Raw genomic sequence first — 15720 nt, 5'->3', positions numbered from 1 at the left:
ATCTCAGCAAGAGGCCCAGTAATCATTTCAACAGCTTCCCACAGAGTTCTCAGGTACACCTGATCAGGTCCTGGGGATTTATCCACTTTTATGCATTTCAAGACATCCAGCGCTTCCTCCTCTATAATATGGACATTTTTCAAGATGTCACCATCTATTTCCCTACATTCTATATCTTCCATATCCTTTTCAACAGTAAATACTGATGTAAAATACTCGTTTAGTATTTCCCCCACCTCCGGCAGCTCCACACCAAGGCCGTGTTGCTGATCTTTGAGGGGCCCTATTCTCTCCCTTGTTACCCTTTTGAGCTTAATGTATTTGTAAAAACCCTTTGGATTCTCCTTAATTCCATTTGCCAAAATTATCTCATGTCCCCTTTTTGTCCTCCTGATTCTCCTCTTAAGTATACTCCTACTGCTTTTATACTCTTCTAAGGATTCACTAGCTCTATCCTCTCTACACCTGACATATGTGTTCTTTTTCTTAGCTAAACCTTCAATTTCTTTATAAGTGCAAGGTACTGGACAGAAATTGGCTGACATGCAGAAGAGAGAGAGTAGGGAAATAGGGGTCTTTTTCAGGAGGGCATCTGGTGACTCCACACAGTGGAGTTCCACACAGATCAGTGTTGGAACAATTATTCACGTTATAAAAAATAGGAGCAGGAGTAGGCCATCTGGCCCATCAAGCCTCGTTCAATAAGACAATGGTTCATCTTTTCATGCACTCAGCTCCACTTACCTGCCCGCTCACCGTAACCCTGAATTCCCTTACTGTTCAAAAATCTATCTTTGCTTAAAAAAACATACCGTAACATTCTGGACAAAGAAACTCAGGGCATCGTTGCTATGTTTATGGATGACACAAAGATAGTTGGAAGGACAGGCAGTGCTGAGGAAGTGGGGAGGCTGCAGAAGGACTTGGACAGGCTAGGAGAGTGGGCAAAGAAGTGGCAGCTCAAACACAATGTGGAAAAGCATGCAGTTCTGCACTTTGGAATAAGAATGGACCTACTAAAACCAAACGCGAGAAATTAAATGGGGGTTGACTGTAGTACAATAGAATCTCCATATCCGCAGATTCTGTCTCCACAGTTTCAGTAATCCTCGGTTTATTGCAGCCCAAAAATATTACATGGAACATTCCAGAAATAACTCCAGGGCCCTGCCGGAGAGGGTAAACTTCCCATTTAAATAGTAGGGTTTGCTACTATCTGTGGTTTCAGGCATCCATGGTAGGTCTTGGAACGTATCACCCGCAGATACAGGGGGATACCTGTAACAGGAGAGTGTAGGAAATTCTCAGAAAATAATTTACCAGGAATGGTTAATAAAACTCTAGAGGTAGTGCAAGTGAAGGCTGTTCCTTTGGAACCCTCAGAAAGGCAGAAATGAGTCAGGTCAATCAAAGGAATTCCTGTGGGATTATTCAGAAAGAGAACCAGATCACTGGAGGCTCTGAATATTTTATTTCAAATGGAGCAGGCTCACTCTCTAATTGCACACATTTAGCGGCCTGTCACGGGCTGCAGTTCCTGTATTTCCGAAAGTAATGTCACGAGTACAGTCAAAACAGAAGGTGCTCTTCACTTTGAGATCTAACAAATGAAACAAACCAAGTGCATTGGTGAACCCACAGCTCAGCTCCTGGGAGCTGTGAATTGAGAACTTGTTCTTTCATGGGATATGGGTATCACTGGCAAGACCAGAACTTGTTGCCCATCCCTAATTGCCCTTGAACTGAGTGGCAATCCTGGAGCATGCCAGAGGACAGTTAAGAGTCATCTTGTGGGTTTAGAATCACATGTAGACTAGACCAGGTAAAGACCCAAAGCACATTAGTGAACCGGATGGATTTTTACAATAATCGATGATAGTTTTGCGCTCAACATTATGGAGACTAGCATTTCAAATCCAGATTTATTAAATAATTTTTATTAATTGATTGAATCCACATTCCATTAGAGCCATGGTGGGATTTGAACCAGTGACGGTACAACGTCAGCCTGGGCCTCTGGATTACTTGTCCAGTGACCTTACTATCATACCACTAACTCCTTCGATTTGTGCTGAGCTGGTCTAGGCTGGTGCATGGTTCTGAGTCCAGAGGAAACACTTCAGTTTCTGAATATTCATCCTTCACTTATAAACCACCTCATACACAGAAAGTGCCAGACACTTCCTGACTTGTCCTGACCGCCATCCCTCTCTCTTTCTCGGCAATGGCTTCACAGTGAATATGAAACAGGTTAAGAGATAGACCGCTGTGTCCAAGACAAGGTCTAATCCCTTGTTGCTGCACCAAACTGTTGTTAAGTGCTTGTTTCTTCAGGAGCTGAGTAAATGTGCTTTTGCTGGCTGTGAATCTAAAGGAGGTTGATGGGGGACCTTGGAGAGACACTTAGAGTATGTTGTACAGAGTGAAAGGGAGAGCACAGAGGGCTGCAATGGAACCCATCCCAATTCTGTTACTTGCTCCCACACCTCTTAGCAAGATGCAGTTACTTTTCATCAGACCCGAAGCTTAAACAACAACGTCTGAAACCAAACAGGTCAACGATATGCCTGGGTCACACGATGGATCCCTTTGAGGTTGACAGGTGTATTGACTGGATTCTTGCTGCCAGTGCAGTCTCTAAATCATGCAGCACATCATGTCCCTGTGACTCCTCCACAGGGGAGTACAGTAATTGCTTGAAAGCTTCATTGTCCATTAGAGAGACCATATTCTTCAGGAAGTGTCCTTCACAGAACGCAGAAAGGTGAGCAGCTCCAACAAACTGCAGAAAGACAAATAAAACACAGTCAGCCGGAAAATGGTAACTACCTTTGCAAAGTGTCAACCCATCCCCAAGCCTGATTGTGTTGGTCTTCTCCCGTGACACTCTCTAAATGAGTTTCTGGTCTGCACAGCTCTTATCGGTGACACAAATGATGGCCATCACAAATGTGGCGATTCCCAACTCTCACTTCCTCATCATTCTCAGCATGTCTGTAGCCTTCGGCACGGCTGACCACAATCGCCCTCTACATCTAGGTTGGTGGAATTACACTCCCCTCTTGAACTCTATTCCACCCCTTCACAATGCAGAGAAAACCCTTGAACGGCTCCTCCTCCTGCTCCCACACTTTGACCCCAGGAGGCACTATCCCTGCAGAATCCTCTGGAAGCACAGCTTCAGGTTTCACATATAGACTTTTGACACCCCACCGTTCTCAACAGAGACACGAGAGAGAGAGAGAGAGAGAGGAGGAAAAGGAGAGTGCAAGAAAGTGAAAATGAGAGTAAGAACACAGTAGAGAAAGAATGAGAGCACACCTGGGATAGAATGTGAGAAAAATGTGCAAGAGAGTGAGGCGGAGGGTGGAGGGAAGAGAGGGAGAGACACACACAGACAGAGCAAGACAAAGAGGGAGAAAAGAAAGTGAGAGTGAGAAAACATGAGAAAGACAACAAGGTAGAAACAGCAAGTTTCAATGAGACAAGAGCTAGGGAGACAAACAGCAAATGAGAAAGAGGATGTGTGAGAGAGAGTGCAAAGAGAGCAATGAATGTGTCAGACTAAGTGAGAGGAAGAGTGAGAGAGTGTCAGAGACAGATACAGAGTGAAAGAAGAGCACAGGAGGGCAAGAGAGTGAGAGTGTGAGAAGGAGAGCAAGCACAAGAGAGGACAAGTGAGAGCAATAGCAGTAGCAAGGAAGCGAGAGAAAGTGAGGAAGGGAGACAGCACAAGATTGGGACCGAGAGAGAGAGAGCGAGAGAATAGTCAAATGAGAACAAGTGAGAGCAGAGTGAGTGAGAAGATGAGAGAACAAACGTGGAGGAGCGCAAGAGAGTGGGAGTGTGCAGGAGTGAGGGGTGGAGTTTGGGAAATTACTCTCACCTTGGAGTGATTATACATTTCCACACAGTTGTCAACATTGATAATCTTCGTACATAAGAGCTCACAGTGTCGCTGCAAAGCCTCAAGCTGGAAGAACTTTGCTGCTGATAACAACTGGAACAGAAACATGAGGTGGCTGTCACCGTCAGCGTCAATAAAGTTCAAAACCTGACAAAAATCACTGGAGGTACATTCTCAACAGCAATATTTAAAAATACTCAAGCAGCAATTGGTCATTAGTTGGACTTTGACTAGATGTGAGCAAAGCCGAAAAGTAGCAAAGAAACTGAAGTATGATTCAACTTCAGGCTGAGCAAAGGGTCTCACCAGGGAACACACACACGCGCACACACACGCGCACACACAGACACGTATGACATATATAACATACTGGCATTGGCAGCATCAGGAGGTGAGTTACTCACTGCAGGATTCCTAGCCTCTGACTTGCTCTTGTAGCTAATGTATTTATATGGCTAGATCAGTTAGTCTCTGGTGTGCCAATGAATGACAAGGGACAATGGTTAGATTCTCTTTTGTTGGAGATAGTCATTGCCTGACATTTTTGTGGCACAAATGTTCCTTGCCATGTATCAGCCCAAGCCTGGATATCGTCCATACACACCAGGATTGGAACGTGGACTGCTCTAATGAAATGAGTGGGCACAAATTTGGCAGATGTGGTAAAATAAAATTGTCCATTTTGACAGGAAAAATAAATGAAGAGCCTGCTGCATACTGTAATACAGAGGGATTGGAGTGGGGTTGTACACTTAGTCACAAAAGGTCAGCATGCAGATACAAAAAAAAATTATAAAGCGAACAGAATTTCTTTATTCTGGCATGGTGGGTGTGCGTGGAGGAGGAGATGACAGTGGTAGGAATGTCTTATTACAATTGTACTGGGCATTAGTGGGACAGCACTTCGAGAACTGTGTACATTTCTTGGTCTCCACACTTGAGGGATGTGCTTGCATTGGAAGCATTTCAGAGAAACTTTACTCAGCTGATTCCCGAGATGAAGGGGGTAATTGTATTGGGAGCAGCTTTGGCCCATTGGCTTTTACGACTAAGAGAGCTGAGTTTACTGAATCACGAAGTTCTGAGGGCCAAGTAGTCATCACCAAAGTCCCAGAGGGGCCATAGGGCTGCTCTCTCATTAGCGAGAGATGACTGGTGGAGGTTTAGTCTGAGGGTCACCACAGCTCTGGTGAGAGGCAACGTTGAGAAGACAAGAGCTTCATCAGCCGACAGAGGGATGTTGGGCTCACTCTACATCCCAAACCAGCTATCCAGCCAAGTGAGCTAACCAACTCCAGTTCTGAGGGGAATAGCAGGGTAGATGACGGGAGGATGCTTCTCCTAAAATCTAAAAAGAGGGGGCAAAGTTATAAATAACAGGTTGCCCGTTGAAGATGATGATAAATGAATTTTGCAATCTTCTTCCATAGAGAGCAGTGAAAGTGGGATTCACTGATTATAATCAATGCTGAGAGGACAGATTCTTGAAAGAGAAAGGAGCTCAGAGCAATGGGGTCAGGCAGTAAAGTGAAAATGAGATCACAACCAGATCAGCCATGATCTTACTGAATGGCCGCCTTGTTCCCATTTCAAGAATAGTAAAAGATTTGTGCTGAAAGATCACATGACCCCAGCCCATACAGCCCTGTCCTGCATGCATTGAAAATAATAACAGGAAATTCTGAAACACCAAAGAGAATTCTAGCTTCCCTGGGCTTCACTTGGGCCCAGCAAAGAAACCCAGATTTAATCAGTGTAAAATTCAACCCACCTCTAATATATCGCTGTTTCTAATCTGCAGGGTCTCTGTACCTCCATAGTAAAGATACTGCATCACCATCTGCAGAAGAAAAACATTTAGAAAGATTAAACAGCTGGAATGAGATGGTAAGTGCTGCCCAAGCCATATGTTGAAGTATGAAATTACACATACACACATTCTCTTCTTGAAAGTAGTCATGATTTGGAGATGCCGGTGTTGGACTGGGGTGTACAAAGTTAAAAATCACACAACACCAGGTTATAGTCCAACAGGTTTAATTGGAAGCACTAGCTTTTGGAGCGATGCTCCTTCATTAGGTGACTATCACCTGGTGAAGGAGCGGCGCTCCGAAAGCTAGTGCTTCCAATTAAACCTGTTGGACTATAACCTGGTGTTGTGTGATTTTTAACTCTCTTCTTGAAAGTTGGTTCATCTACAAAATGCAACATTTCAGACAACTGGCTCCTACCCACTAACATCACCGCCTGGCAGTCCCCCTTTCAACATTATACATTTACTCTGAAGAAGAATCATACCAGACTCAAAACATTGACTCTGTTTCTCTCTCCAGAGAGGCCGCCAGAGTTTCTCCAGCATTCTCCATTTCAGATTTCCAGCACTGCAGTATTTTGTTTCAAGCTGATAGATGTTTGATAGAAAGGGTTATGGAGAGTCTCATAAGCCAGAAAGAAAATTGGACTGCACCAATCACCTCATCTGACGAAGGAGCAGCGCTCCGAAAGCTTGTGATTTCAAATAAACCTGTTGGTCTATAACCTGGTGTCGTGTGACTTCTGATTTTATTAAAAAGGTGGGGCAGACTCGAAAGGCTCCCTGCTTCCACGGTCCAATGTCAACCTTTCCCAGGGCACCCACAGGAATTGTGTCGCTATAAATGGACTGCAGCAGTTCAAGGTGGCAACTCACCAACAGCCTCAAACAGTGCAGTCAGGGATGGGCAACAAATGCAGGCTGGTGTGCCCCTATGGATGAAAAATTTAAAGTTTAACAAAATGTTATGGGACCCTCGTGTAGCACAATGGTAGCGGCGGGAGTGTGGTGCTGGAAAAGCACAGCAGGTCAGGCAGCACCCGAGGAGCAGGAGAACCGACGTTTCAAGTGTAAGCTCTTCATCAGGGCTCATTCCTGATGAAGGGCTTATGCTCGAGAGGTCAATTTTCCTGCTCCTCAGATGCTGCCTGACCTGCTGTGCTTTTCCAGCACCACATTCTCGACTCTGATCTCCAGCCTCTGCAATCCTCACTTTCTCCACAGTAGTATGTCCCTACACCTGGAGGCCCAGGTTCAAGTCCTACCTGTTCCAGAGGTGTGTAATAATATCGCTGAGCTGGTTGATCAGAAAAATAGATAAATATTTTTTTAAAAAGCATGTGAGAGATATACCATTGGGCCACAAGGGCATGGTGTTTTGCACAGCAATGGAGGTGTCATAAGGAACGGGAGCTAGAAGCAACATGCAGCTGAAAGATAGTGACACGAGGTAGTGATCACAGAAATTGGATATAATTCAGAGCTCAGTATTCCCCGCAATGTGATCTTTACATGGGAGAGAAACTGGGAGTTGGGAAGAGGCACAATTTATCAAAGAGACAATCACAGCAGTGGATTGAATGGACTTCGGTAGTTGTGTGCAGTCATTACGGCACAGGAGGCAGCCATTCGGCTTATTGAGTCCATACTTGCTCTCTGCAGACCGATCCAGGTAGTCTCTATTACCTAGCTCCATCCTTCAGCTGACTACCTGCCTGCGTTAGCATTTTGCACACAGCTGTTTATTGGTGTTCTGGTTACCTTAAATATGTTGTACTTTATGTGGCCAATTTCGATGAAAATACTGGATGAATTGTCTGAGGACATCCTGCTTGAAAGTAGCGTCTTAAACCTAAAGGCACACAGATCAGATTGAGTTAGTTTGATAGAAAGCAGCTCACAGCAAGGCTAATGCAAATCTGGCTCCAGGCAGGTTATCCTTAAAGAAAAACCCCACAAGCAGAGGGAGGCATTGCTGAGGCAGGTGGGAGGAGGGCATGCTAATAAATAGTTAAGACAAGGAAAGCTGATCAGAGGAGAAATTGATCAGATGGCAGTGCTTGGATCTTTGCTATCAGTGAAACCCCTAGGAGAGACGAGGGTGGTGTCACAGGTAGATGAAGATGGTGAGAAAGGCATTTGGCACGCTCGCCTTCATTGGTCAAAGCACTAAGTATAGGAGTTGCGCCGTCATGTTACGGTTGTATAGGACATTGGTGAGGCCCCTTGTGGAGTACTGCATACAGTTCTGGTCACCCTGCTACAGGAAATATTGTTAAACTGGAAAAGGCACAGAAAAGACTTACAAGGTCGTTACCATGGCTGGAGGGTTTGAGTTACAAGGAGAGGCTGCAACTTTTTTCACCGGAATGTAGAAGGTTGAGGTGACCTAATGGAGATTTATAAAATTATGAGGATCATAGATAGGGTGAAAAGCAAAAGGTTTTCTCCCCAGGGTAGGGGAGTCTGAAACTAGGGGGCATAGGTTGAAGGTGAGAGGGGAAAGATTTAAAGGGGTCCTGAGGGGCAACTTTTCCACACAGAGGGTGGCACATATGTGGACTGAACTGCCTGGGCAAGTGATAGATGCAGATACAGTTGCAACATTTAAAAGACTTTTGAGCAGGAACATGAATGGGAAAGATTTAGTGGGATATGGGCCAAACACAGGCAAATGGGGCTGGTTTAGTTTGGGAAAACTGATCCGCACGGACAAGTCTGTTTCCATGCTGTATGACTCTATGACCCTGTTGTTGAGGAGTGACTCCCACAGGGGCACTGCCTGCACTAAGCTGCAGCCTCCGCTCGAGGTGGGGTGGGGGGTGGGGGGGTGGGGGGCTGTGCACCCTACCACAGGAGAAATGCTGGTGAGCTCTCTCCTAATTGGGATTTGAACATGCAGATTGGCAATTCATCACCTTGCAGCTGGATCAGGGATACATTCTGACATGTGTTGGCCAGCACTTTCCCAGCTGCCAACACCCATCCCACCCTCCCCTCGCCTGTATTCACACCATACCCAGAGTGTGATTACATTCTGCCCAATGTTTTCATTAACACACAATTAGTAAAACACCAGAGAGAATGAAGTTTTTTTTCTGTTCACTCTTCAGACATGGGCGTCGCTGGCTTAGCCAGCATTTATTACACGTCCCTAATTGCCCTTGAGAAGGTGGTGGTGAGCTGCCTTCTTGAACCGCTGTAGTCTATGTGCTGTAGGTTGGCCCACAATGCCATTAGGCAATTAATTCCAGGATTTTGACTCAAGAACAGTGGATAGGAACTTGCAGGTAGGTGTTCAATATGGGAAATACAATCCCAGCATAGAACATGAAACTCACCCAACTACAGGAATCTGTTGGGGCACAATGGGCCATTTGACATTTCCAAATACAACATGTCTTCACATGGTATATTTCCCCCAGTATTAATTGCTGAGACACTCCATTCTACGTATTGCCCCAGTGTTGATTTCTAAGATGCTCCCCAGCCTGTATTCATTCACTAACTAGTTACAGCTCATTTCCTTCTTTCTGCTAACTCCACCTTCAAGAACAACCACTCTTTTACTTACTGTAAGAGCCTTTCATGTGGAACTACATCGAAGACTATCTGAAGGACAGGCAGATTGCAAAAGAATACTTGCTGAAACCCACTGGGATTCCGTTCCCCATGGAGATTAAATTAGATAATTGAACTAGGATCAAGCAACCCCTACACTCCCCCACACCACCCCCCCCCCCCCCGCCACCATCCTCCCCAGACACACCCCCAGCCTGTTTGCAGATTTATACAGCTCTGAATCTCCCAACAGTCTCAGAATCGCCCAACAATCTGGTTACTTGGTTTACAGCTATGCAATTCATGCATCTACCTTGCTGAGTTATACATGTCCCTTCCACTAATGATATTTATAATCTTTGCCCAGCTCTCACCCAATGTCAGGTATCAGGATATTTTTATAATGCTGGATCCCTCTTTTCATTGCTTTCTCCTCCTTCAAATCCTTCCTGAATGTCACCTTTTCTACCATGTTTTTGGGTCACCTGGCTCAGTTTCAGATATATGTTTTTGTCCTATTGTATGAAGCCCCTTGGTCAACTTGACCATGAACTGAGGTTTATTGGTGTCACTTGTTGTTGGTGATTGGGAATCCTGGGGGCAGGTGATCCATACACACTCTTGTTAAAACATCGCTCCTCCAGCCAGCCACTCACTCACCTCACCCACAGCAGAGAACATTTTAAGGGGAACAGTTTACCTGGGTGAGGCAGTGAACAGTAACACTCTGTGAGCATAAAACGGTTTCCCCTCCACAAGAAATGTAACATCCGACATCTCTTTGTTATTCAGAAAGTGAGGATCTGGACAGAGGCAAAATGCAATATTAAATCATAACACAAAACTCAGCAGGTTACCTCGCAACATGAACTCAAACACATTACAACATAAAGTGCAAGATTAAATTATAACAGAATCACAGGGTTATATATTCACTCCTTGTTATCCTGTGCAGCCGTTTACTCATGAATTTAGCCCCAGACCCCATCTCACTTTTCCCCAATGAATCACCTAGTCTGACCACGCGGTACAGCGCAGAGTTACATCATAGCAATGTCCATGTTTTGCGTTATCCATGGGAAGTCTATGCCCCAATCCCAACAGATAATGAGGCTTTGACATCTTAAAACTCAAAATGCAGGACACTTACTACAACACAAAGTGCAGGGTAATCTCGAACTGAAACACAGGGTTACATTGCAATACAAAATTCAGAGTTAAATTGTAACACAAGCAGCAAACTCAGAACGTACCTAGCCGGGAAATCTGCTTCCGTTTGATCTCTGTAAACTTGGGAATTGGATAAGGACCATAACATTGGACAAAAATCCCTGCCAACTGCTGACTGATTGCTTCATTCTGAAATTAAAGGGTAATCAGAAGAGACAGTGACCAAGATTGTAGATAGATTGCAAGATGTATCGTATCCTGAGCACCAATGACACTTTAACACTCAATCACCAACTCAGCTTCCTTTCAACTCCATAACAATCAAGTGTGTGCTACTGGAGCAGCACAGCAGGTCAGGCAGCATCTGAAGAGCAGAAGAACCGACATTTCAGGCAAAAGCCCTTCATCAGTAAGAGCTTCATCAGGCTTTTGCCCAAAATGTTGATTTTCCTGCTCCTCGGATTCTGCCTGACCCGCTGTGCTTTTCCAGCACCACACTTTCAACTCTGATCTCCAGTATCTGCAGTCCTCACTTTCACCTACCTCAATAACAATGCCTGCCTCAGCTCATCTGCTGCTTATCCTTGCGACTTGGCTGCTTCAATGACCCACTGCCCACCTCAATCCTTTCACCTTTGTTGAACTTCACCCAAATGCCTGCAGCGCATTCCCAAATGCAGACCAATTCCCATTCCCCCAGTGTTTGCACCCACACGAACACCAGGAGATGGTGGAGTTGAGGGAATGTCAGTGGACTACCAATCCAGAGGCTCAGGGTAATGATCTGGGAATAAAGATTCAAATCCTGCCAATTCAGTTAATAAAAATGGGTAATTTAGATCTAGGTTCACTAACATCATTCACAAACTTGATTGAGGTTTTGAGGACATGACCATAAAGATACACGATGGCAGAGCAATAGACATAGTCGACATGGACTTTATTAAGGTCTTTGACAAGGGTTCACATGGTAGACTGGTTAGTAAAGTTAGGTCACATGGAATTTAGGGAATTGGATAGAAAATTGGCGTGACGGTTGGAGACAAACTTTGTTGGACAAGGGTTGTTTTTCAGGCTGGAGAGCTGTGATCAGCAGTACTCCACACCAGCTGGGTCCACTCGTGTTTGTCATTTATATAAATGATTTGGATGAGAATTTAGGAGGCATGGTTACTAAGTTTGCAGATGACACTAAAATTGGTGGTATAGTTGACAGTGAAGACTATCTAAGGTTACAAAGGGATCTTGATCAACTGGATGGATAGACTGAGGAGTGGCAGATGTAGTTTAATTTAGATAAATATGAGGTATTGATTTTGATAAGACGAACAAGGGCAAGACTTATACAGATAATACTAGGGCCCTGGGGACTGTTGTTGAACAGAGACACCTAGGGGCTCAGGTACATAGTTCTTTGAAAGTTGCGTCAGGGAGACAGGGTGATTAAGAAGGCATTTAGCACACTTGCCTTCATTGCTCAGACAATTGAGTACAAGAGTTGGCATGTAATGTTGCATTTGTACAGGATGCTGGTGAGGCAACCTTTGGAGAACAGTGGAAGGTTCTAGTCGCCTGTTACAGGAAGGATATTATTAAATGGAAAAGTCTCAAAAGAGATTTACCAGGATGTTGCTGGGCATGGAGGCTTGATTTATAAGGAGAGGCTGGATAGGCTGGCACTTTTTTCACTGGAGTATACGAAGGGGGGGGGGGTCTTTTTCCAATGATGGGAGAGTCCAAAACTAGGGGGCATAGCTTTAAGGTGAGGGGGGAAAAGATTTAAAAGGAACCCGAGGGAGAACATTTTCACATAGAGGGCGGTTTGTGCATGGAATGAACTACCAGAGGCAGTGGTAAGGATGGGCAACAAATGCTGGCCCAGCCGTGCTGACCACATCCCCCATGAGAACCATTCAGCACTCGAACCTGCAGTCAGGTATAAACCTCACCAGGAGCACATGAAAGAATACAGTAATTTCCTTCACCAAGTACTCAGGTCTGACAGTACCTGCAGAGAGTGAGCGTGCATGCGCGCGTTGCTTGTTGTCCTCCGATGGGGAAGTTGGTCAGCATTTTGCTCACTTTAAAATGAGGAGACATCCCACCCCAGGAGGCGTGCAATAGGGTGGTGTGGGGAGTGCATTCTTTACAAGGTGAGAGTGATCTTTCCCACCCTTGGTAACAGGTACAGTTACACCATTTAAAAGACATCCCGACAGATACATGAATAGGGAAAATTCCAATGGAAAAGGGCCAAAAGCAGGCAAGTGGGACTAATTTAGTTTGGGATACCTGGTTGGCATGAGCGAGTTGGACCGAAGGGTCTGTTTCTGTGCTGTATGACTATGTGCCATCTTAGTACGCAGGTACAACAGACAATAAGGAAGGCAAGTGGAATTTTGGCATTTATTGCTAAAGGAATAGAGTATAAATGTAGGGAAGCATTGTTGCAGCTATACAAGGCAGTAGTGAGAGCATCTGGAGTATTGTCTATAGTTTCGGTGGGATTTCCTATTACCAAGGGTGGAAGGATGATCTCCCCAAGGTGGGGTGTCTCCTCATTTTAAAGTGAGTGAAATGCTGGCCAAACTTCCCTATCGGGAGACAACGAGTAATACACCACTCCATCACCCACCTCCCCATTCAGTCTATCCACTCTCTCTTGCTGTCTCTCTCCCCACAGCTCTGCAAATGCTGTCAGATCCGTTGAGTATTTGCAGCACTTTCCGTTTTTGTTTGTTGAAGTAATCGGACAGTTGGCAGAGAGCTGACTCAGGAAGGATGAGCCAAATAGCCTCATTTCCCACCAACTGAAGCCTGCTCTCATCGTGTATCTTTTTGCTGACTGGTCAGCAATGACTGCATAATTTGGAAGTCCAGTGAAAGAAATTACAGTCTTCTTTAATGTGCTTCTGGTAAGGTTTACACCTGACTGTAGGTTCGAGTGCTGAATGATTCTCACAGAGGATGTGGTCTGTGTGGCCGGGTCAGCATTTGCTGCCCACCCCTAAATGCCCCTGAACTGAAGGCATTGCTCAGCCATTTCAGGGAACAGTTAAGAATCAATACAGAGCGTAGAGTTACGTGTAGGCCAGACCAGGTAAGAAGAGTAGATGCCTTCTTTAAAAGGGCACGAAGTGAACCAGACAGGACTTCGTGACAATCGACAAGGATTACACAGTTGTCACTAATTTAGCTTTTAGGATCAAAATTCCAATTTTGGGTGAATTTAAGACCACCAGCTGCTATGGTGAGATTCGAACCCATGCCCCCCTATACAATAGTGTGCTGGAAAAACACTCCTGATGAGGAGGACCTCATGCTCAAAACATCGACTCTCCTGCTCCTCAGATGCTGCCTGACCAGCTGTGCTTTTCCAGCACCCACTTTTTGACTCCGATCTCCAGTCCTCACTTTCCCCCATCCCTATACATTAGCCTGGATACAAGCCCATCCCTATACATTAACCTGGATACAAGCCCATCTCTATACATTAGCCTGGATACAAGCCCATCCCTATACATTCGCCTGGATACAAGCCCATTAGCTTACTACACATAAAACAATGCCCATTGTTGGAGTTTTGAACAGGTGGTAAGGTGTTACCTTGCTGGCTCTCAGGATCTGAAACAGGAGTGGTAGACCCTGAAGGAGGAGGGCCTGATCACTGTACTCTTCCTCCTTGATGGTGTTGAACTCCTTCAGGATGCACTGGATGACCAGTCTGCGGTGTTGCAGGAATGCCGTGTTCAGGGATAATAACCATGAGTGCAGGTTCCACGGGACACCTGAGACACAAAGGCAGCATTCCAGGTACACATTACAGCACTGCATGACAGGCAACACCACCTTTCGCAAACCATTCATCCAAATTACAAACAACTTTGACTGGGTAAAGGAAGCTATTCTGTTTCCACTGCTTCCCACGTCAGTAACTAGGGGTTCAGGATGGTCAGCAAGAGAGCTAGGAGGGAGATGTGGAGAAATGTCAGAGGTGGCACAGTGGCTCAGTGGTTAGCACTGCTGCCTCACAGTACCAGGGTCCTGGGTTCAATTCCAGCCTTGGGCGACTGTCTGTGTGGAGTTCGCACATTCTCCCTGTGTCTGCGTGGGTTTCCTCGGGCCAGTCTGGTTTCCTCCCATAGTCCAAGGATGTGCAGGTCAGGTGAATTGGCCATGCTAAATTGCCCATAGTGTTAGGTATATTAGTCAGTGAAAAGGGTCTGGGTGGGTTACTCTTTGGAGAGTCGGTGTGGACTTGTTGGACTGAAGGGCCTGTTTCCACACAATAGAGAATCAAACCTACTTGTTAGAATTTGGACCAAGCTCCCTGGGAGAGTGGAGGAGGCTGATTCCAGAGAAGATTTCAAAACAGAGATGGATACATATTTGAAAATGATGAATTTAAAGGTTACAGAGATAAGGCTGGAGAGTGGGCCTAGCTGGGTAGCTCTTTCAGGACAGACCCTATAGGTTGAATGGTCTTCTTCTGTCATGTAAAATTTTATGGTTCTATAATCTGTCACCATGTTCAAACATTCAAACCCTGCATTTCTAAACAGCATCATAGTGAGGGGCGGGCTTTTCTCGATTTGTTCATGGGATGTGGGTATTGCTAACTGGGCCACTGTTTGTTGCCAATCTTTATTTGCTCCTGAAGAAGGTGGTAGCTATTTTTTTTCTTTATTCATTCACAGGATGAGGGTGCCGCTGGTCAGGAAGCATTTTTTGCCGAACCCTAATTACCAAGAGGGCAGTTACCTTCCCTGAAGGACATTATTTAGCATCTGGCAAGGCTTAGAGCAAGGCCACCAATACCTCCCATACCCTTAAACCACACCACACCTCTCTGCCCCACCCCTGACCAAATCTGGGGATGAGGTTCTACCTTAAACAGCCACTGATCGATTGAGTCATCCCAGCAAAGTCAGGGTTGAGGGGTAGCCACTCTACAGTGAGTCCTGCAATGTGGGGGCAGTTTGGCTTCACAGAGGCTGGACCTCGGATAAGTCCAAGGAACTGGTGGGGCCTGGCTATGAGGAGGGAGGGGCCCAGTTTGCGAGGCCTGGCTTGATGGTGGTGGGGGAGGAAGAGGAGGAATGAGAGGAGACTGTCTGATCTGGATGGAATACCTCTGACAGGCACTCTGATGCCTGACACCACCAATTGGCATGGGAATCAGTTGCTTGATGTTTTTTTTAAGGCCTCAATAGGCCCAAGGATGAGCTGGCCATTTGGCTTCCCCACAGCAGCCACTAAAGCGGGAGAC

General features: G+C 45.5%; 1 protein-coding gene across 1 annotated transcript in view; it reads right to left on the bottom strand.

Annotated features, from left to right (window-relative positions):
* Window positions 1-1921: 1921 nt before the first annotated feature.
* btbd11b (BTB (POZ) domain containing 11b) overlaps window positions 1922-15720 on the bottom strand; it is a 111938-nt gene continuing 98139 nt past the window's right edge. The window contains exons 11-17 of the mRNA XM_060839714.1: window positions 14058-14239; window positions 10535-10640; window positions 9982-10084; window positions 7482-7572; window positions 5679-5747; window positions 3887-4000; window positions 1922-2782 (exon numbers count right to left, since the gene is read on the bottom strand). Coding sequence (XP_060695697.1) covers window positions 2573-2782; window positions 3887-4000; window positions 5679-5747; window positions 7482-7572; window positions 9982-10084; window positions 10535-10640; window positions 14058-14239 — 875 coding nt within the window. The 3' untranslated portion in view covers window positions 1922-2572. The remainder of the gene's footprint in view (window positions 2783-3886; window positions 4001-5678; window positions 5748-7481; window positions 7573-9981; window positions 10085-10534; window positions 10641-14057; window positions 14240-15720) is intronic.

The sequence above is a fragment of the Hemiscyllium ocellatum genome, chromosome 19 (assembly GCF_020745735.1).
Source record: "Hemiscyllium ocellatum isolate sHemOce1 chromosome 19, sHemOce1.pat.X.cur, whole genome shotgun sequence".
Classification (NCBI taxonomy): Eukaryota; Metazoa; Chordata; class Chondrichthyes; order Orectolobiformes; family Hemiscylliidae; genus Hemiscyllium; species Hemiscyllium ocellatum.
The sequence above is the reverse complement of the archived record's forward strand: the minus strand, read 5'-3'. Positions and strand labels throughout refer to the sequence as shown.